General features: G+C 38.4%; 1 protein-coding gene across 1 annotated transcript in view; it reads left to right on the top strand.

Moving 5' to 3' along the window:
- The window catches only part of TXK (TXK tyrosine kinase), a 63935-nt gene that overhangs the window by 24992 nt on the left and 16599 nt on the right, over positions 1-22344 (top strand). The window contains exons 6-9 of the mRNA XM_080797347.1: positions 4069-4123; positions 13488-13567; positions 14491-14618; positions 22184-22258. Coding sequence (XP_080653473.1) covers positions 4069-4123; positions 13488-13567; positions 14491-14618; positions 22184-22258 — 338 coding nt within the window. The remainder of the gene's footprint in view (positions 1-4068; positions 4124-13487; positions 13568-14490; positions 14619-22183; positions 22259-22344) is intronic.

Here is a 22344-nt window from a genome sequence, read left to right as displayed (position 1 = left end):
GAAGTTGTGTGTGAAAAATCTCCTTCTGAGAAAAATAAGACTTTTTTCCATAACGTAAACCCAGGTCAGACTTTCCAGGAGATTAAAGAAGATAGGTGTGAAAGTATGTAACAGAGTGCCCCATAGTGAGTGAATGGATGTTCACCAACCAACAGTGAGACTTTCCTTCCTTTCATTATTAATTAAATTGTTGGCTGCTTCCTTAGTCTAGACGAGGGTTGGAGTCGGCCCTTAACAGCTTGTTCCTATTGTAGATATTGGGTAATTTGAATTAAACTACCCCGAACTTAAGAATATTCGTCTCATTTTCTTGGCTTTGATTTATGTGTCTTTAAAGATAATCTTCTTTAATTATCTAATTGTGAGAAGGTTAACTTTAATTTCCATTTCTTTTTAAAGGGGTTTATTAAAATATAGATACAATAATTATCAATATAAGTCGCTAAAATATATCCACCACTTACTATGTGCCAAGCACCGTTCTAAGGACTGTGTAGAAATTATGGCCCCGGGTTGAAATACTGTAGGATGGGCTTGGAAATGAGAGAAATCTGGGCCCAAATCCTGACATCACCACTGGCTAGAACTTGGGCTCTGGGCAAGATTCCCGAATATCTACAAACCTCTCAATGATATGAAAACTGGGAACTGTGATACCCGTCTCGTGTAAGACATAGTAAATATTTGATACGTTCCAGAACTGTGAAGTTAACGGAAGGGCATTTCCAGTTTGCCTGCTATTACAGAGGCGCCACATTTCCTAGTTACCTCAGCCCCTGAGTCACTCCATCTATTGAATCTTCATTTATCGTCCACTTAGGACGTGCTGGGTGTTAGCTGTTCTGGCCCCTGGAGATACCACATGTAACACATAGAAGCACTCCCTGTTTTCATGGAACTTTCATGGGGGAAATAGACATTAAACATTAACCTCAAATTCACAAACAAAATTTGAAATTTGAAATTGTGGTGTCATGGAGGAACAGTAGGGGACACTGGGAGAAACCAATGGGGAAGGAAGGCTGAAAGCTGAGGACGTTGGGATGGGGCAAACCCTAGAGGAAGTGTCTTGAGGTCTAAAGGAAGTAGGAGGCAGTCGGGAGGGGCTGGGGGGAGGAGTGCTATGTTAGTGGGATTTTGACATCTCAGGGGATCCTTTATACTTTGAAATATTTATGGATACTTTGGTTAAATTAATGTCCAAATGATCAAGATTACAATGTGAAAACCTGGTTTTTGGTAAGCCTTCAAATCTTGATATACTGTTTATAAATCTAAAAAATTGAGAACACTCACCTTAATTTAAACCTAGCAAGCCGTGTCCTTAAACAATCAGTCCTACTTATAAGCTCAGTTAATTAAATTTCCTGAAACATTTCACTTGCCTTAATAAACTTGAACGAATTCAATTTTCTGTTTAAGTATTTTACATGCCTGACAGGGACAAGTTTACAATTTCAATAGCCCTTTGTAAGTCCATATATGATCCGGGAAATCTAATAAATTAAACGTGCATGTGGTAAGCCAAATTCTTGTAACCATACAAATATTAAAAAAGTCAAATTCCCTTAAATTTCAAATTATAAGTTTGAAATTATTTATGCATTTAAAAATCAGAGGCAAAAAAATTATGCCTGATTCTCTTAAAATAACACTTTATTTTATTTTTTTAAAGATTTTATTTATTTACTTATTTATTTATTTGAGAGACAGGGAGAGCGAGAGAGCAAGCACAAGTCGGGGGAGGGGCCGACAGAGGGGGAGAAGCAGACTCCCCACTGAACAGGGAGTTCCCTGTGTGTCTCCAACCCAGGACCCCAAGATCATGACCTGAGCTGAAGGCAGATGCTTAACCGACTGAGCCACCTAGGTGCCCCAGTAATAGATAGTTTAAATATCAAACATATTGCTTATGCTGAAATTTACGGAAATATGAGTCTCATGTATTGCATTATCTCTATACTGAAAGCATCTTCTCAGGGGTAGAAATGACTAAGAGAAGCAGATTTACCTTCTTAGTTCTAACAGATTTTCTAGGTTGAAAACTCAAGACCACAATACTGTTACCTGTTGACTCGAAGACTGAGACAGGAAGACCCTAGGCTTACACGTATACGAGATGTTTGTACTTGGCAACAGTTGGACATGCTGGATGGTTTTCATACGCCAGTAGATCCCCATGCCAAACCCTCTGTCCACATTATTCAGTATGAGTTTTATAATCAGTGTTGTCTAGGTACAAGAGTTGCAGCCTTACGTATTGAAAAAAACACAACAGCCCACAGAAGTCTTCTTTCACTATCTGATTTAACCAGACGAAATTCGGAACCACCATGACCCCGCCTCTCCTATATCATATCCATCGATTCTTTTTTCTGCCTGTTGAAATTCTGCATTATTTTAAAGGATATTAAATTCATCGTATACTTGTCTCTGGTTCTTCTCTTACTACTTGGAAGTCATTCTAGTGACATTCACATATAGATGGATTTTTAACTTATATATAAGCAAACTTCATATATTTGCTTATATTATTTATCACTATAGTAAGTAAGTACAAAGCAACAAAATTAATACTAATGTGATTGCAGGTGAAAAACATAAACAATTTATGTGAAGTTTTTTTAAAAAGATGCCATTTATTTGAGAGAGCAGGAGCTTGGGCACACGTACGCTTGCATGAGTGAGGGGAGGGGCTGAGGGAGAGGGAGAAGCAGACTCCCACTGAGGAAAGAGCCCCATATAGGACTCGATCCCAGGACCCTGAGATCATGACCTGAGCCAAAGCCCAACACTTAACCAGCTGAGCCACCCAGGTGCCCTGTCTCACTTATTTTGAAATAATTTTTTCTTTCTACAACTAGAACTCTCAGACTCATTCTGAAAGTCCCTCCCTCAATATGAATATTCATTAAAAGGGCTGAATGATATTCACAGTCCAACATCACAATTAATTCCCATTCCCACTAGTGAGAAGTAGTCCAATTATTTCATCTAGAATCACCTGTAATCATCCTCTCTTCTCTATGCTTTATCTTTTTAAAAGTTTATTTTCAATTGAGGCCATTAGTATTTTTAATACCTCACCATTCTAATATAGTGGCAGCTTTTTATGATTGTAGGTTAGTCCACAAGATATAATAGATTCTGTCCTCAAATTCAGATAGAGGAGTTTCATGTAGCCACCCGTTTTGCCTACCTACTGGGACAATGCATGGTTATATATGCATCCTTCCTTCCACTGTCCACAAAAATAACATTTATTACATTAACTCCTTTTTAAAATCTTATTTTGAAATGAAAGCTTTTCCATTTGTTTTCTCTCTCCTTTGTTCTACCCATTTCCTCTCTCTTTCCTGTACAACATTTGCTTACTGACAAAGTCTTGTCCTGCCAGACTATGGGTTTCCATTATACTCATTTAATTATGTTTACTCCACATGGTTCTGATATTCTAAAGTCATTTCATGATACGTTTCATACAGAGGAAACAGCAAGATAGGAGGCAGAAAGGGGCTTGGTGAATTTGAGGAAGGAAAGGATTCCAATATGGCCGAAGCTTAGCGTGAGGAGAGAATAAGCAGAGAGATAAGAGGGTGTTTGGAGCAGGCAGGTACTAGTTGTTCCATTTATGTTGGCAAGGTAACATGGCACATCTAAAATCATGCAGATAGGAAGTTCCTAAGAGCAAAGAAAGAAATGGGGATTTGTTAGTTTGTCTACCAAAGTTCAGTAAATGTTTATTGAAGATGATGACTTCTTAACCACATACCCTTCATGAAAATTTTCAGGAGATTAAATCACTCCAAATCATATACTAAATATCTCTCAGAAAGTTGAATTGAGGTATGATAGAATAAACTAGATATTGGCTTACAATTAATAAAACTATTATACTAAATGAATGACACATAATAGTAACATTGTCATTTATCAGAAATAAAAAACGCTCAGCGTTCTAAAATCAATTCTGTAGTAAAGTTCTTAAAAATAAAGGAAATGAAGGAGAGTTTTTTTTCTGGAAAAATAGAATATAAAATTTTAAAATTATTTTTATTGCTTTTACAGGTGGTACCATAAAAACATTACCAGAAATCAGGCAGAACGTATTTTGAGACAAGAGGTAATTCAGTTTTTTCATGAATAACTTGTGAATATTTTCAAAATTTCTGAGAGAGCTACATTGTAAAGACCTGAACAAACTAAAAAGTTTTATTACTTCCTGTTTTTTACAGTTCCAAAATATTTATTACAACTTTATCTCTACTGTGCATTTTCCGAGAAGTTGTAAACCAGATGTATTTGTATCAGCTCATGTTTTTCATTGACTTTCATTGTAACTTGAGCAATGTATTTTTCCTGAAATAATTTCAACTCCAACGTACTAAAACTCCTCATTCACTCCAAAGCGCATTCTGCGGAGAGTCTGTATTGGAATTGCCCATATACTTCTGCATCACAGACAATAAAATATATATTCTGTCTTCATGAGCATAGCTAAGGCTTCTTAAAAACACAGATACAGAAAAATACCGATGGCGGCTCTTTCTTTGTTCTTTGGGAACAAAAAGGTAGCCAAAACATCAAACTCAGATCAAAACTGCTCTTTTAGGTCAAAGCAAAACAAAACTACATACAGTTTCCAACGGACGGTAAATACGAACTGTGGGTAAATGTAGAGTCAAACCTAGAAACTAGGTAAGAGGTATGTGTGTCACTTTGCCCTGCTGTCGGATGTTGAGGAAATCTAGAAATATGAGTGAGAAAGAATCAGTTCTGTAACTAAAAGTCAATGCCAGTAATGGCTCAAGACCCAGGGTGGGGTCCAGTGAGTAGCAGGGGGTTAGACAGAGTTTGAGGGACACAGACTCGGTCTCGGCTGGCTGGCAGGAGTTGGGAATGGAGCTTGAAGTCCAGGTGTGGCTTCACTGGCTAGGAGGAAATGGGACACGCCAGCAAATGTGGTACCTACTTGGCGTGGTGGCAGCTGGTGGCCTTCTGTAAAGTTATATTAGTAGGTCTAGAATGGACAGCGATGTTATGACAAGTAGGCAAGAGGGACTCTTCAAGAAGCCAGAATAGAGCCAGGGGCTGACCTCCCTAGGAAACAGGGAATTACGCAACAACCCCCCGCCCCAACACACACACCCATAACCCAGATAGCACAAGTAGCAACATTTGGCCATAACATTCATAAACAAAATAAAACCTAGCAGATGCAATTGAAACCTATCCCTTGGCTCCTCTGTTCTGTCCCCGCCCATTCTCCAGAGGCGATCACAATAGAAGGGTGTGCGCCCATTGTGTCCAATTGCTTATATTCTTATCATGTATGGGTGCATTAATAACCTACAGTGTTGTGTGTTTTAATGCTTGACGTAAGGGAGATCATATGTATGTTGATTTTTAATGAAACGTTGTATTTCAATTTTACTCCCATGGATACATGAAGAGCAAACACATTCTTTTAACTGCGGCATTTCGTTATATGCGGCCTGTCGTTATATGAATATACCAAAATGTATTGCTAATCATTCACCTTGCGTCTAAATTCTTAGTATTATGAACAATGCTGCCAAGAACTTCTGTGTACAAATTACCTTGTACAAAAGGGCAAGGGTTTCTTTCGGTTATACCCAGAAATGATCTGGCCAGAAACTCTGTGCAGACTTAGCATTACTAGATATTTTGAAATCATGACTCAAAGTACTTGTACTAACTTATGTTCTTACAAGGAATCAGAAAACTGGTCCCCTACGTTCTTGTCAACAGTTGGTGGCCTCATACTTTGATTTATTAGAAAATGGTATATATATTTTAAAATGTGCATTTCCTTGATAAGCAGTTCAGTTGAGTGACTTTTCATGTGTGTGCTAGCTAGTTGGCTTCTTTACATGACTGCTAATATCCTTTGCTCATTTTTCGATAGTTTGCTTTTGTAACTGATTAATATGTATTTTATTTTTATTTATTTATTTTTTTTAAACAGAGATCACAAGTAGGCAGAGAGGCAGGTAGAGAGAGAGGGGGAAGCAGGCTCCCTGCTGAGCAGAGAGCCCGATGCATGGCTCCATCCCAGGACCCTGAGATCATGACCTGAGCCGAGGTAGAGGCTTAACCCACTGAGCCACCCAGGCGCCCTGATCAATATGTATTTTAAAAGTATATTCTGGGGTGCTTGGGTGGCTCAGTGGGTTAAGTCTCTGTCTTCAGCTCAGGTCATGATCTTAGGGTCCTGGGATCGAGCCCGGCATCGGGCTCTCTGCTCAACGGGGAACCTGCTTCCCCCTCTCTGTCTGCCTCTCTACCTACTTGTGATCTTTCTCTGTCAAATAAATGAATAAAATCTTTAAAAAAAAGTATATTCTGAATCTTTCGTCAGCTGTATGTTACCAATATGTTTTTCTGATTTTTGGCCCTAAAAAATTTTTAATGCTCTTTTCTTATTTTAAATTTTAAAATAAGTTAGTGTCAAATTTCTCAATTTCTATGATCTCTTTCTTTTTTAGCATAATAAATTCTTCTCTCTCCTGATGTCTCAAAGGGAATTTATATTTTCTTTTAAATGGTTTAAAGACTTACTTTTCATATTTAGGTCCTAATCTGTTCAAAGTGTGTATGTGTGTGTGTATATGTGTGTGTTATGTGTGTGGATATTTTAAAAAATATACATGTTTTCCCTATATATCTTAAAATATTTGTGTAATTTGTATATTTTCTATTTTTTTGGAAGGCAACTATGCTCACCACTATACCACCAATGCTGCACTATTTTTTTGAAAGTACCTGGATTAAATCCTACTTCGTCACGAGGCATTTAAAACATATATATTGCTAGTTTGAGTTTCTTAATACTTACTTTAGCATTTGTCCTGTTATGTTCACAAGAGGTCTGGCTTTTAATTTCCAACTCTCTTTGTTTAGTTTTAGTATTAAGGCTATACTAGCATCAAAAATGAGTTGGGACATGAGGTTTTGTCTCTTTTTTACAATCTTTAAAATAGTTTATATTGAATAGAGGTTATTTGTTCCTTGAAGTTACATACATCTCTCATAAAATAATGTAGACATGCTGCTTTTTCAAACAGAGATTTGACTACTGATTTAATTTCCTTTTCTTCTTGAGACGTTTGAGAACTTACATTTGCATGGAGAATTGCTTACTTTATTTTCTAATTGATTGCATAAGTTTTTATAGATGTATCTTATAATTTTATTTATTTCATATTTCAATAGCATATCATACGGTTTCAAAATCAAAATATTTTGAATTTTCTTCTACCCTTGTCCCCAAGACACCAGTTCCCTTTCCCATCAACAAACTTCTATTATTGGTTTATTTTGTGTCCTTTCAGAAATATTTAATGCATACCCCAATAGAAATATGTTTTCTTATATTGTTATTCTTACACAAATGGTAACATATTATATATACTCTTGTGAGTATTACATTTTTTACTCAGCAACATGTGCTGGGAAGGAAACTGTTCACGTCAGTGCACAGAAAGTGTCCCCATTCATTCTACAGCTGCATAGTATTTCTTACTTTGGACATATCACAATTCATTTAAGAAATTTACTGGAAGGGTGGAGCATTGGACTCTTGGTTTCCAATTGGTTGTGATCTTGAGGTCCTGGGATTGTCTGCGTGGGACTCTATACTTGGCCCGGAGTCTGCCTGGGATTCTTTCTCCCTCCCCCTCTTCCCCTCCCCCTCCTTGTGCTCTCTCTCTAAAATAAATAAATAAAATCTTTAAAAAATTAATGGGAATTTAAGTGGTATACACTCTTTTGCTATTAAAATGGTGCTGCCGTAGGTAACTTACCTATATATCCTTTCCCATTTATGGGAGTATATATGCAGAATAAATCCCCCAAGGTAGAAATTCTGGGTTGGAGGGAACGTACATTTCTACTTTTGGTAGGTATTAAAGTGTACCCTATAGGAGTTGTACAATTTATGTGCCTCCTAAAAATGTAAGAGCTCCCATTTCTTCACAACCTTTCCAGTAAGTGTTTAATGAAATGTGTGGTACTTTGTAACCCTCAGTGTGGGTTTCATTTACATGTCTCTTATCCCAGGAATGCTAAGCATTTCTGTGTATATGAAAATTTTATATATTTGTATCTCTTTTTCTGTAAGCTGTCTGTTCAAATCCTTTGCAAAATTTTCTGCGTTTTTTTTTTTAATGATTTCCTCATAATCTGTAGGACCTATGTAGCTACATTATGGAAATTAGCTCTTTGTGATATGTGGCAATATTTTTCCCAGTTTTTCAATTGTCATACATATATATATTTCGCCATAAATAGTGCTTGAATTTTATGTGTTTGAATTTATCAGACAAATTTTTGTAAAGCTTCAGGGTTTGTGTCAGGTTAGAATTATCTTACTCATTCTGAGCTTATTAAAAAATCCCCATGTATTTTATTACTTTAGGGGTTTTATTTTTTACATAGACATGTTTGATTCATTTGTAATTATTCCTGATGTAGAGTGAGGTATGGATCTGATTTTCTTGTTTTTCTGGATGGTTACCAAGTGTCTATCTTTTCTGTATTGATTTGAGGTGCCATTTTTATCATAAACACAGCTCCTGTGTTGGACTACATCTGGACTCACTACTTGGTTTCATTGATTAGCCTGTGTATTTAGGTGATGGCCTTATAATATTTCAAATACTGAGGCTCTTTTTGTGTGGCTAGTTTCCCTCATTCTTCTTTTCCAGAAATACTCTGGAGATATATTTTATATGTATGAACTTGACAATTATTTTGCCTAATTTTAAAAAATTTCCTGCTGGTGCATTAAATTTACAGAGTAATTTAGGGAAAATTGTTTGGGCATTACAAGTCAGTGGAGCTTGGGGGTCAATTTGTTCTGGGACCCATATATTAATGAGTCCTATCGAAAAAATTAAAATGAGGTCCCTACTTCAAGTAAAAATAAATCTTGGTATCTCAATGTGGTTTTGATTTGAATCTCCCTGATACTTAATGAGGATGAACGTTTTTCATGAGTCTATGAGCCATTTGCATGTCTTCATTAGAGAAGTGTCTGTTCATGTCTCTGCCCTTTTTTGACATGATTATCTGCTTTGGGTGTGTTGAATTTCAGGAGTTCTTTACACATCCTGGGTATCAGCTCTTTGTCTATACTGTCATTTGCGAATATCTTCTCCCATTCCATGGGTTACCTCTTTGTTTTGTTGACTGTTTCCTTTGCTGTGCAGAAGCTTTTGATCTTGATGACATCCCAAAAATTCATTTTTGCTTTTGTTTCCTTTGCCGTTGCATATCTTGAAAGAAGTTGCTGTGGCTGATGTTAAAGAAGTTACTGCCTATGTTCTCCTCTAGGATTCTGATGGATTCCTGTCTCACGTTGAGGTCTTTTATCCATTTTGAGTTTATCTTTGTGTATGGTGTAAGAGAATGGTTGAGTTTCATTTCTTCTACATGTAGCTGTCCAATCTCCCAGCACCATTTATTGAAGAGACTGTCTTTTTTCCACTATATATATATTTTTTTTTTCAGCGTAATAGTATTCATTGTTTTTGCATCACACCACCCTCTTACACTGCTGGTGGGAATGCAAATTGGTGCACACTATAAACTGTGTGGAGATTCTTAAGAAATTGAAAATAGAGCTACCCTACTACCCTGCAATTGCATTACTGGGTATTTATCCCAAAGATACAGATGTAGTGAAGAGAAGGGCCATCTGTACCCCAATGTTCATAGCAGCAATGGCCATATCGCCAAACTGTGGAAAGAACCAAGACGCCCTTCAACGGATGAATGCATAAGGAAGATGTGGTCCATATGTCCTGTGGAGTGTTATGCCTCCATTGGAAAGGATGAATACCCAACTTTCGTATCAGCATGGTTGGGACTGGAGGAGATTATGATGAGTGAAATAAGTCAAGCAGAAAGAGTCAATTATCATATGGTTTTGCTTATTTGGGGAGCATAAGGAATAACACGGAGGACATGGGGAGATGGAGAGGAGAAGGGAGTTGGGGGACATTGGAGGGGGAGACAAACCATGAGAGACTGTGGACTCTGAGAAACAATCTGAAGGTTTTGCAGGGGTGGAATGTGGGAGGTTGGGTGAGCCTGGTGGTGGGTATTATGGAGGGCACATATTGCATGGGGCACTGGGTTTGATGCATAAACAATGAATTATGGAACACTGAAAAGAAATTTAAGAAAAAATCAATGATGTACTGTACTTTGGCTAATTGATTAAAAAAATGAATCAGAAAAAAAAATCTTGGATGGATTGAAAACCTAATGAGAAAAGCAAACATCTTTATATTCTTTAGGAGCATTTAAACTGATTTATTTTTAAAGATCTATTTATTTATTTATTTGAGAGAGATTGAGAGAGAAATCACATGTGCAGTGGTGGCAGGGAGCAGAGGGAGAGGGAGAGAAAAACTCCAAGCAGACTCCAGGCTGAGCACAGAGCCCAGCATGGGGCTTGATCTCAAGACTCTGAGATCATGACCTGAGCCAAAACCAAGAGTGGGTCATCCAACTGATTGTGCCACCCAGGTGCCCCTTTAGGAGCATTTTAAGTTTTCTTCATATACCTCTTACACATTTATTTGTAAGTTTATGTAAGACATTCTTATTTTTTTGTTGCTACTATATATACATTTTTTTTTAACTTATAAAAGCTCTTGAGTTCTGTGAATTAATTTTGTAACAGAAGACTTTGGTGAATTCAAAAATTTTTTGGTAGTAGTTTTTTAGTTGATTCTCCTAAGTTTCAAGTAGAACCTTATCAATAGCAAACAGTGATGATTTCAACTCCTTTTTACAATTTAATACAGTATTTCTTGGTGGGGTTTTTTTTGTTTTTGTTTTTGTTTTTACCTCTCATTTAACCGCATTTGCTGGCATCTCAGAATATTAAATACCAGTGCTGACAGTGGGCATTTCTTTTTCATGATTTCCGTTGGAGTGATTCCCACAGAAAGCATAATGCTAGACTTGGAACGAATGTAAATATGGGCTATCGTGTTAAGGAAGTACATATATATTACGATTTTACTGAGAATTTAAAGAAAACTGATTCTAGAAGTTGAAATTTGTCAGATGCCCTTTCAATATCTATGGCAATGTTCATGAGATTTTTCTGCTCAGATCTATTAATTATATTAATAAAATCCCTAATATTGATTACTTTTTCATTTCTGCATGTAATCCCTCTTGGTCATAGTATACTGTTCTACTATACTACTGGATTCAGTTTGTTAATATTTAATTAGGATTTTTGAGTGGGCATGAGTGAGACTTGTTAGTAGTTTTCCCTTTTGTACACAATTTTTACTGTGTTGTTGGTGTTGATATTAAACCCATTTTATATACAAATTTACTTTTTCTTCTTTTCACATGCTCTGGAATCATGCAACATCACAATATGTCTCCATAGTGTGTTTTTTTTTTTAAAGATTTTTATTTATTTATTTGACAGAGAGAGAGATCACAAGTAGGCAGAGAGGCAGGCAGAAAGAGAGGGGAAGCAGGCCCCCCGCTGAGCAGAGAGCCCCATACGGGGCTCGATCCCAGGACCCCGAGACCATGACCTGAGCCGAAGGCAGAAGCCCAACCCACTGAGACACCCAGGTGTCCCTCCATAGTGTTTTTAATGTTGTAGCTCTTTTAAAATCTTATCCATTTTCCCATTCAGTAGGTCCATTAACATTTCCAGATCTTCTGGAATCTATTTTGATAAATTTTATGTTTTACTAGTTAATCACTGATTTCATTCAAGTTTTCAAATGTATTGTATAGAGTCAAGATGATTCTTTCATTTTTTTCCTGGATCTTGGTGGCTTATTTTTTTAAAAATATATTTTCCCTATTATTTACTAGTTAGATCGGTTAGCAACTTACCTATTTCATTGTTTTTCCACCTATAACCAGATTTTGAATTTAATGACTAGTTCTGTTATATTTTTGTTTTTATAATTGATTATTTTCTGCGTTTGTCTTCATTCATCTCATTCTTCTACTTGACTTGGTTCTTGTCCCAATGACTTGAGGTAGATACATTTATTTTGTATTTTCTTTGTTTACTGTTGTAAGTAATAAGACAGCACTGTTTGAACTATTCGGCGGTTTCTGATATGTGACAGGTCTTTATTATTTTCTAGATGTTTTCATTTTTACTTGAGTTTCCTTGAGTTATATAAAAGAGAACTTTAAAATGTAATGCTGTAGTAGCTTTCTCCTTTGGGGCTTGTTACTAATTTCTACTTTTATCCTTCTGTGGTCATGCCTGTAGTTTGCACTCTCTGCACCTTGAAGAGGAGGTCACTATCTAGACAACTTGATTGAGCACATGGTGTCTATGTGTTTGTGTATATATACTCCCTGTGTATCTACTGCACATACAACTTGGTTTTTTACATCTTCATCTTTTATATCTTCTGTCCTCTGTGGTGTGTAACACAATCCTTGGACATGGTAGGAATTCAATAAAAGCTAGATTTTTATTATTTTAAAAGGTTATGAGAGATTTTTTTAGTTTTAAAATTTGGCCAGAAAATGAGGCATGTTCCTTGGTCAGCATCTAGAAGGAAGGAAAGACTCTGCTCAATGTGTCACGCTCACTTTGAAGGTCACACCGCGGTGTTGGCTTTGGGCAGTTCTCGGGCACGTTGTTGGCACTTTGGAAGTGTAGACTTTCACACATTTGGCAAACTTCTGAGATATTTCCTTCTCCACAAGGGTAAACGCGTTCAGTAAAGGTGGAAAAAAAATTTTTTTTTTACACTATCAAACAAACAACACAAACCAAACAGTCCAACATTCAATGTCATTTGAAAACCATTTACAGCTTTCCTGGGGTTTCCCAGAGGATGTCAGTGGGACCCCTGTTCATAATCGAACATCAAACTCATAATATTCTTCTCTCCTGCTGATTCTTTTCTTGTCTCTCCCATTCTCTGGAGGCAACTAAAATCACTCCTCTGCTCTTCTCTCCAGATGCCCCCAAAGCTTATTCTCTCTCCATCCCTGTCATGGATTCTGCTCATTTTTCCTCCTCCCTGCTTTTCCAGATGTATTTCTTGCTGCTTCCCTCCCCCCATCTGCCATGTTTTTTCTTTTCTTCCACAATACAAGCTGCCGGTCTGTCTTACTGTGTTTCCTGTCCATCAATGATGTGTGTCTATTACCTTGATCAATATAACGGAAATAACAAAATGGGGTACAAGGATGTCAAATGCAGAATTTTTCTTAGAAAAATTCAGAGCAAGATTTTAAAAATACTCATACCTTATAAATTCTTGTCCCAATTAAATATTTTTGTAGGTAGGACTTCTTAACATATAAGGGAGATAAGATTGCATATATTTGTGAAAACATTCTCTTCCATTTGTAGGAAGTCAGTAGGGTTTGGCTTTCCTTCCTGAGATGGAGGTTTGTCTTTCTTCCTAAAAAGGACTAAATTTGTACAATGAATTGTTTTGCAGTCTAAAGAAGGTGCATTTATCGTCAGAGATTCAAGACATTTGGGATCCTACACAATTTCTGTGTTTATAAAAGCTAGAAGGTAAGCAACTGTGATTTTGGTCACTTTAGAGGTAACAATCCTTGGGACAGTCTTATGGAGACACTTGTCACATGGAGAAAGAGATATCACAGAACAGGAGACTGTTGGCCTGGAAGTTAGTACAACTGATTGATACGAGTTGCTTTCCTAACAAGCTCTGTGTGTGACATTGATAAGTTAATGGGAATTGTCCCACCTCCTTTCCTCAACCACGAGGAAGTTGGCTTAGTGGTAGCAGGTAGTGGTTGTGCTTTCCTCATATCCCTTGGTTTACCTTGGGGTTTACCCATGGAGTGTTCTCCTGCACTGAGAAAGCTTCTCATGCCTCCCTACTGAAGGGTGTTCTCTGGCTGTGGGAACTCGTGGTCCCCAAGCGTAGACTGGTGGTGCCTGAGAATTAGCATCCTAGGAGCAACCCTCCATCAAGGAGGAATGGAAGATAAGCCTTTCAGCACCTTTGGATTTTTGTGGGACAATTCTCAGACGTGTTCCACAGTCTCTCAGGGCTGCCTAGAGTCCCCTTAGCTCATAGCAAACCCGCTCATCAATATACTCTCCGTTTTCCTCCTTTTTTTGTTTCATATCTCCTTACATCGCTCACAGTGAAATTATTCACTCACTGAACTGATACTGATATTCAACAAATACTTATAAGTGTCCCTAATGGGCTCTTCTGTTTTGGACACTGGGGTTGTCCACTTGACAACTTTGGCTGGAGTTATGTTCGAATCTAAGGACCCAGTAAGATGGCTCAGGAATTTAGCCAGTGGTGACGAGGTACTAGTTGACTTTAACCCGCTCTGTAGTGTGTAGTGTCCCTAGGATAAACGTTTCAGAGGTGGAGTCCTGTTGCTTCATGAAATTTGACTTAGTTTCAAAGTGGTCTTTTGCTTGTTTACTAATTCACGTTCTATTGACTGTAGGAATATGGAGGCTACCATCAAACATTACCAGATTAAAAAGAATGACTCAGGACAGTGGTACGTGGCTGAGAGACACCTCTTTCAATCAATCCCTGACTTGATCTGGTATCACCAGCACAATGCGGCAGGTAAGTCAGGGGCTTCAGGCTGGGAGAGTCAGGGAGCCTGGTCCCCCAGGCAGGTAACACATCTTTGGTCTCAGACACTTTAACGGGAGAAAATACCCCTGCAGAGATCTGTAAGTGCTTGAAATACAACCTGTGTTTTGAACAATTCTCCTCATTGATACTTTCTGTTTTTCTAGTCAGGGGCCAAGAGGTGGGTTGATTTTTTTTACATTCTGCCAGGTTAGAAAAATGATAGCTGGCAGAAAAGCAAAAGGCAATGTAATCCCAATGCATTTGTTCTGGAAATTTCCATAGGGCTAAGTGTAATGGAATTTCAAGTGCCCTCAATAATCATGCTTCCTTCTCTCTTTGCCCCCATAAATTTACTCTCTACTTCAATCGTATAGAAAATAACCCTTACATATCCCATTCTCTGTTCCTTCCTATTTTGGAGATTGCAAAAAGTTGTGCAGGACACAGCTTTTCACAGTTAAAATTTGACTTGAATAAAGCAGAGGCATCATTTAACCCCCTTCCCCAGGTGTTGTTTGCAGCAGTTGTTAATTTTGCAAATTTATCTATGGAAAGATAACGGATTCCAGAAAGTTCCACCACAATTATAATCACAACTCTGGCCTTCAGCCCTCCCCAACCCATCCCACACCACTTTGAACACATAGGGGGAATCTTCTTACCTTGACATTATAGAATTTGGAACCCACTGTAACTTTTCATACTATTTTGACTTGTTGCCATACAGTACTTTTTTAGATTTCTCTCAAGAGAAGTTGTGTTGACAAAAAAAAAAAAAAAATCCTTTTGAAAAAGGGTCACTTTTCCATTACACTAGTTCTAAATATCAAGAGTAAATCCAAGGAAGTTTTGATCCATTTTTGGGATGAGTCCACATGGATATTCCATACGATCTCCAGGAGTTTGGTTAGACGGAAGTAGTGGTGAGTCTGAGTGGGACTAGGGAGGACGTATTCGTGTGTAGAGATAGAAACCCTTAGAATCAGGAGATCAGTTCTGAGTTTTTTTCTTCACAGTCCTCTTTTCCTTCCCTTCAAAGAAAAAGTTTGAGAGACAGAGTGCTTATGCTGGTGTGGTTAAAAAAATACTAAGATCAGGATGTGCTGACATGAAGAGATGTTAGTGATAAGTTGTTTAGTAAAGAGAAAAAAGTGCAAAGCAGTATATGAGAATAGAGTCCCACTTTTATAAACAAAAATACACACATATGTGTACGTAGAAAAATTCTGTTAAAGTTTAGTTAATAATTTTTAAACTGAAAAGATTATAACGGACTACAAATTTAATGTTTACCTCTGGGAAATGACGTGGGAGGGTGGTAAGGGAAGCTTTTATTTTCTGCCTTATGAGATTGCTTTAGGGTTTGATATTTTTGTTACAATGTACATGAATTATTCTTATAATGCATAAAGATCTCTTTTCTTTTTTAAGATTTATTTATTTATTTATTTATTTATTTGACAGAGAGAGTGATCACAAGTAGGCAGAGAGGCAGGCAGAGAGAGAGAGAGAGAGAGAGAGAGAGGGAGAAGCAGGCTTCCCGCCGAGTGGAGAGCCCGATGTGGGGCTTGATCCCAGGACGCTGAGATCATGATCTGAGCCGAATGCAGAGGCTTTAACCCACTGAGTCACCCAGGCACCCCAAAGATCACTTTTAAAAAGAAAAAAACTGGATCAGGGGCGCCTGGGTGGCTCGGTTGTTTAAGCGTCTGCCTTCCACTCAAGTCATGATCCTAGGGTCCTGGGATCCAGTCTGATGTGGGGCTCCCTGCTCCCTTTCCCTCTGCCACTCCCCCTGCTTGTGCATTCTCTCTGTCAAATAAATAAATAAAATCTTTAAAAAAAGAAAAAAAAGATTTAAACAAAACAACAACAAAAAAGAAAAACTTCCAACTACAGCCACTATTTATTAGGGAGAAAAGAAAGTACAGAAGATATAAGAAAATAAGAAAGAAGGATGTTAAGGGGAAGGGAATGGGATCCAGAAATAGCGATGTTTATTGAAGACTTACTTTGGGCTCGACCCTATTCTGAGCACTTTTATGTGTATTTATTTATTTCATCTTCAGAATGATCCTGTGAAGTAGGTGCTGTTGGTAGTGCCATCTTACAGAGGAAGAAACTGAGGCATGAGTGGTACTCACGATCACACAGTTAGTAAGCATTTGTGCTGTGATTTGAACTCAAAGAATCCTTGAGACCATTCGAACCATTGAACCCACTGGCTCCAGAGTCTGCTCTCAATGACTGCGGTAGCTTCCAGAAAGACACAGATCATATCACTGGAGGGTACTTTGGTGGGTCCAGTTTCAGCGGAGGCTGTGAATCAGAGCCCATGACTATCTTGCTGACTTTCTGTCTTCTGGTCCATTTAGTCATGACAATTCATCTCTTTCCCAGAAGGAAGGACAGTGCCAAGAAAGTGACTTCTTTCCGTCAGAGAGAGAGACTATCATTAAACCACTGGTAATAAATCACAGAATAAAAATGTTTAGCAAATAAGAACTTTGAAAATTAGAAGAAAGGGTTAGGGTCTTAAAGAAATTCCTCATTATGTTATTTATTGGGATCAGGTGTTGTAGATTCCCAGCTCGATGAGGGCTCTAACCTCAACTAGGTCCTCACTGAGAAGTATCCTCTCCTATTCTCTCTTCATACTTTTACCATTCTTCTCAAGGCCCCTTTTCCAGTATTATCCATTGCCCTATCAACAAACCCCTAGCTGTCCACTTCATTAAGAAAACTGAAGCCACCTGTCATGAATTTCCTCAATCTTGTCCTCTGGCTGCCAAGCTGTCATCCTCGTCTCACTCCTTCCAGTGGTAGCAAGGCTGAGCCTATGCTCCTGTTCCCTCCTCTCCTCTCCTGCTGGGATCACCAACCATCCACTCTTCCTTTCTCTCCTGTATCTCATCCTTTCTTCTTACTTTCTCCCTTAACCCTGTAAACATCCTTAAGAAAAGCCAAAAAACAAGGCCCTCCCTTGGTCCTTTCTTCTTTTAGATATTGGTCTTCAAAGTCACACTTTTAGAAGACTGTGTCCACACCCATTGTGTCCATTTGGTCTTTTTTCACTTGCTTTTCAAATGTCTGCAGTCTGGCTTCTGCCTCCGTTGCCTCCATTGCCCAACATTTTTACCAGCGACCCCAGATTGACCTATAGGGTGATGCTTTTTGTTCTGATATTTTTCAAGTCCTCTGTCACTCCTTGAAACTCCCTGGTTTCCAGACGTTTTGACACTGCCTTTTCTTGTTCTTGAACTCAGATCATTCCTTAAGGTTCTTCCCAATGGGTCTTACTTCTACTCTTCCTTTAAGTGTTGGTATTCTGCAGGGATCTATCCCTGATCACTCGTCTCCTCACCCTAGACTTTTCTCTTTGCAGAATTCTTCTACCTGATAGTCCCAGGCACTTGCAGTCCTACAGGCCCTGAATCAGTGATGGTATGGAACTCTTCATCTTAACCACTGCTTTCGCTCCAAACCTACTCTTCCTGCTGTCTTTTTCAAATAATATTGTCATCATCCTGCTAGTTACAGGGGCTGGAAACAGGAGTCACAGAGGTGATTCCATTCTCCTTAATGGATAACTTCTTTCCTCCTCCCCTTGCCCTCTGTCTCCTCCCCCCCACTCCCTCCCTCCACCAATCCCCCCCTCTTTTTTCCTCTTTCCCTTCCTCTCCCTCCTCCTCCTCCTCCTCCTTTCCCTCCTCATCCTCCTTCTTCTCTTCAGTTATTAGAAAACTTTCTTTTATTGAAGTGTACTTACCACGCAATAGTATATTCAGATATATAACATAGTGATTCAACATTTATATATATTACAAAGTGATCACCACAATAAATCTAGCTACCATCTGTCACCATACAAAGTTATCACATATTATTAACTATATTCCCTATGCTATACATTGTATCCCCTACAAAAATTTTATCTTTTAATCCCCTTTTTTGGCCTATCCTATTTTGCCCATCCTACCACCCCCAACCTCTCACTTTAGCAACCACCAGATTGTTCTATTTCTATGAGTATGTTTCTGTTTTGTTTTGTTTTCTTGCTTTGTTTTTTTTTAGATGTCACATAGAAGTGAATTCCTACAGTATTTGTCTTTTTCTCTCTGATGTTTTCACTTAGTCTGATACCTTCTAGGTCCATCCATGTTGTTGCAAGTGGTGAGATTTTATTCTTTCTTATGGCGGAAGGATATTTCATTATTCCAGCCATGTATTTTTTATCTGTTCATCTATCAGCAGACACTTGGGTTGCTTCTGTATTTTTTTCTGTTTAAATAATGCTGCGGTGAACATAAGGGTGCATATGTCTTTTCAAATTAGCGTTTTTTAATTTCTTTGGAGAAATACCCAGAAGTGGAATTGTTGGATGGTATGGCAGCTTTATTTTTAGTTTTTCTGAGGCACCTCCACACTGTTTTCCATGGTGGCCACACCGTTTTGCATTCCCCCCAACAGTGCGTGAGGATTCTCTTTGCTTTGCGTCTCTTTACTTCGCCAACACTTGTTGTTTCTTGTCTGATTGGTACTAGCCATCCCGACAGGTGTGAGGTGATACCTCATTGCGTATTTGATTTGCATTTCCCTGATGATGAGTGATGCTGAGTAGCTTTTCATGTATCTGATGACCATCTGTATGTCTTTTGGGGGAAATATCCACTTGGGTCCTCTATCCATTTTTTACATTGGGTTGTTTGGTCTTTTTTTTTAATATTGAGTTGTTTGAATTCTTTATATATTTTGGATATTACTTCTTTTCGGTCATAACATTTGCAGATACCATCTGCCACTCAAGTAGGCTGCCATTTTGTTTTGTTGATGGTTTCCTTCACTTTGCAAAAGCTTTTTAGTTTGATGTAGCCCCATTTGTCTATTTTTGCTTTTGTTGACTTTGCCTAAGGAGACAGATGAAAAAAATATTGCTTAGACCGATGCCCAAGAGCTTATTATGTATGGTTTCTTCTGGGTGTTTGATCTTTTCTGGTCTTACACTTAAGTCTTTAATCCATTTTGAGAGTGTGTGTGTGTGTGTGTGTGTAGTATAAAAAAGTGGTCTGCTTTCATTCTTTTGCATATAATTGTCCAGTTTTCCCAGCACTAATTATTAAAGAGACCTTCGATGGGGATCTTTTCACCATTGTATATGTTTGTCTTCTTTGTCAAAGATTAACTGACCTTATAAGCTTGGGTTTATTTCTGGACTTTCTGTTCCATTCCATTGATCTGTGTGTCTGTTTTTGTGCCCGTAACATACTGTTTCAATTCTTACCGCTTTGTAGTATAGTTTGAAATCATGGAGTGTGATACTTCCAGCTTTGTTTTTCCTCTCTCAAGACTGCTTTTGTTATTCAGGGCCTTTTGTGATTCCATACAAATTTTAGTACTATTTGTTCTAGAACTTTCTTTTAATTATCAAGTGCAATGAATTTCATATCTGAAGTATGTCTCATATAGGTTCCTGCCTCTCTTTGTCTCCCAGTGTTGCGCTAATCGTTGCTCACTCAGACAACCGTAATGGCCTCTTAACTGATCTTGCCTTCAATGTTGACTTCATCTCAATCCATCCTCTAGGCTGACATCAGAATGAGCTCCCAAAAATGTAAATCTGACCATGCTTCTCCCTTATTTGGGAACTCTCCATGGCTCCTTCTCACTTGCAGGATGATGTAATGTTCCCTAACATGGCTTACAAGGCCCATCCTAACCAGAATATTACCTACCTCTCAAGTGTAATTTCTTGCCTCTTCTATCTCTCACCTTTTGCTCAAGTAGCACATCCTGCTTCATCTCTATGTATCATCTCATGCTGTTACCTCTGCCTGGAGTGTTCCTCACAGATTCTCTTCATGGGTTAACTCCACTTGTCATATTCATCTCAGGGATCATTTCCTTCCAGAAGACTTCTTTGAATCCAAAAATGTGTGAGGTGCTGTGTCCTGGAGTGTCTTGTGTTTCTCCAGCCCAGGACCTACTCCTTTTATATTAGAATTGCCTTTCTCTGCCTGTCTCCCCTCACTGAGATGGAGCCCCTAAGTACCGAGTCCTAACCTTATTCCTCTTTGGTCCTCCAGAATCTTTGAGATCTACATAGAAGACTGTCTTGCGCACAGTAGGCACTTAATGATCCTTCTCTTCTTTCTCTTCTTACACTGGCCACGTTTGTTTCTGTCTTCCAGCCTTTGCCTATGCTGTTCCATCTGCCTGGAAAGCTCTTCTTCCTGATCTTTGTAAGACGACTCCTTGTCAAAGAACGTCAGCATAGCTGTCATCTCGTCAGAAAGGCCTTCCCTGAGCACCCACTCGATAGAAGCTGTATTGTATCTACTCCGCTTACCCCTCATTATCGTCTGCTTTTTCTTATGTGTGTGTGTACTTGTTTGTATTTTCTTCTCCTACTAAAATGTCAGCTCTACAGGAACAGGGACCATCACTGGCTTATTCACTGCCTCACTGCTCTGTCCCATTGTTTAGATGGTGCTTGGCACAAAGCAGGCTCCAAATAAACATTAGTCGAAGAAATAAATAATAAATGTTTGTTGAACTAAATTGAAATTGATGGAACAGAATACCGCAGGTTGACCCAATCAAAAGAAGTCTCATTTACTCTACCATGCTCTTAAAAAAAAATGAAAAAACAAAACAAAACAAAAAACAACCCAACTACTCTCAAAAAGTGGGGTCAGGAAATGGGTACACTTAAACACTGTTGGTGTTTGAATGAATCAGTACAAGTTTTCTATATGTGCTTTGATCAAGAAATCACATTTTAAGGAATTTATTCTAAGGCGATAATTTGAGAGGTACCTAAAAATTTATGTTAAAAAACATACAGCATTGGGCGCCTGGGTGGCTCAGTGGGTTAAGCCTCTGCCTTCGGCTCAGGTCATGATCTCAGGGTCCTGGGATCAAGTCCCACATCGGGCTCTCTGTTCAGCAGGGAGCCTGCTTTCCACCACCCCCCACCTGAGGCCTGCCTCTCTGCCTACTTGTGATCTCTGTCAAATAAATAAATAAAATCTTAAAAAACAAAACAAAACCATACAGCATATTTTATAATAGTGGCTGGCATCTTAGAAATAACTGAACTCTAATTTATAGTCACTAACATATATCAGACGAGATCGGGCGCGTTCAGGGTGGTATGGCCGTAGACGTCACTAACATATATCAATGGGATATTGAGTGTAAAAAAGTTTCTAGGAAAACATGTACTTTTCTGTGAAACATATCGGGTGTATATATGCTTTCAAACACATATATAGAGATCTTTGCCGAGGTGTTCACATGAATGATAACAATGCATCTCTGGCTGCTAAGATTTTGTGAGATCTTTACTTTGTGTTTAAATTTTCTCGGATTTTAAAATGTGTGTCCAATGAGCAAATATTACTTTATGAAAAATGGGAAAAATAAGTAAATAGGCTAATGGAGAATACTTTTCCACCTAACTTATTTGAAGACGAACATCATCATCTAGTACACTGGTTTTTTTCTTTTATGTTAGTAAGTGGCTTGAAATGCCGATTTCTGTCTCTCCCCAGGTCTCATGACCCGACTCCGCTACCCAGTCGGACTGATGGGCAGCTGTTTGCCAACCACAGCTGGTTTTAGCTATGGTAACGTATGCGCGTGTACCCAAGGGCAACATCAACTCCAGCAAAGACTCGACCCCAAGTTCCCTCTATGTTCTTAAATTCTTAGC

This window comes from Martes martes (assembly GCF_963455335.1).
Source record: "Martes martes genome assembly, chromosome: 2".
NCBI classification, from domain to species: Eukaryota; Metazoa; Chordata; class Mammalia; order Carnivora; family Mustelidae; genus Martes; species Martes martes.
This window is presented reverse-complemented; position numbering and strand designations above follow the sequence as displayed.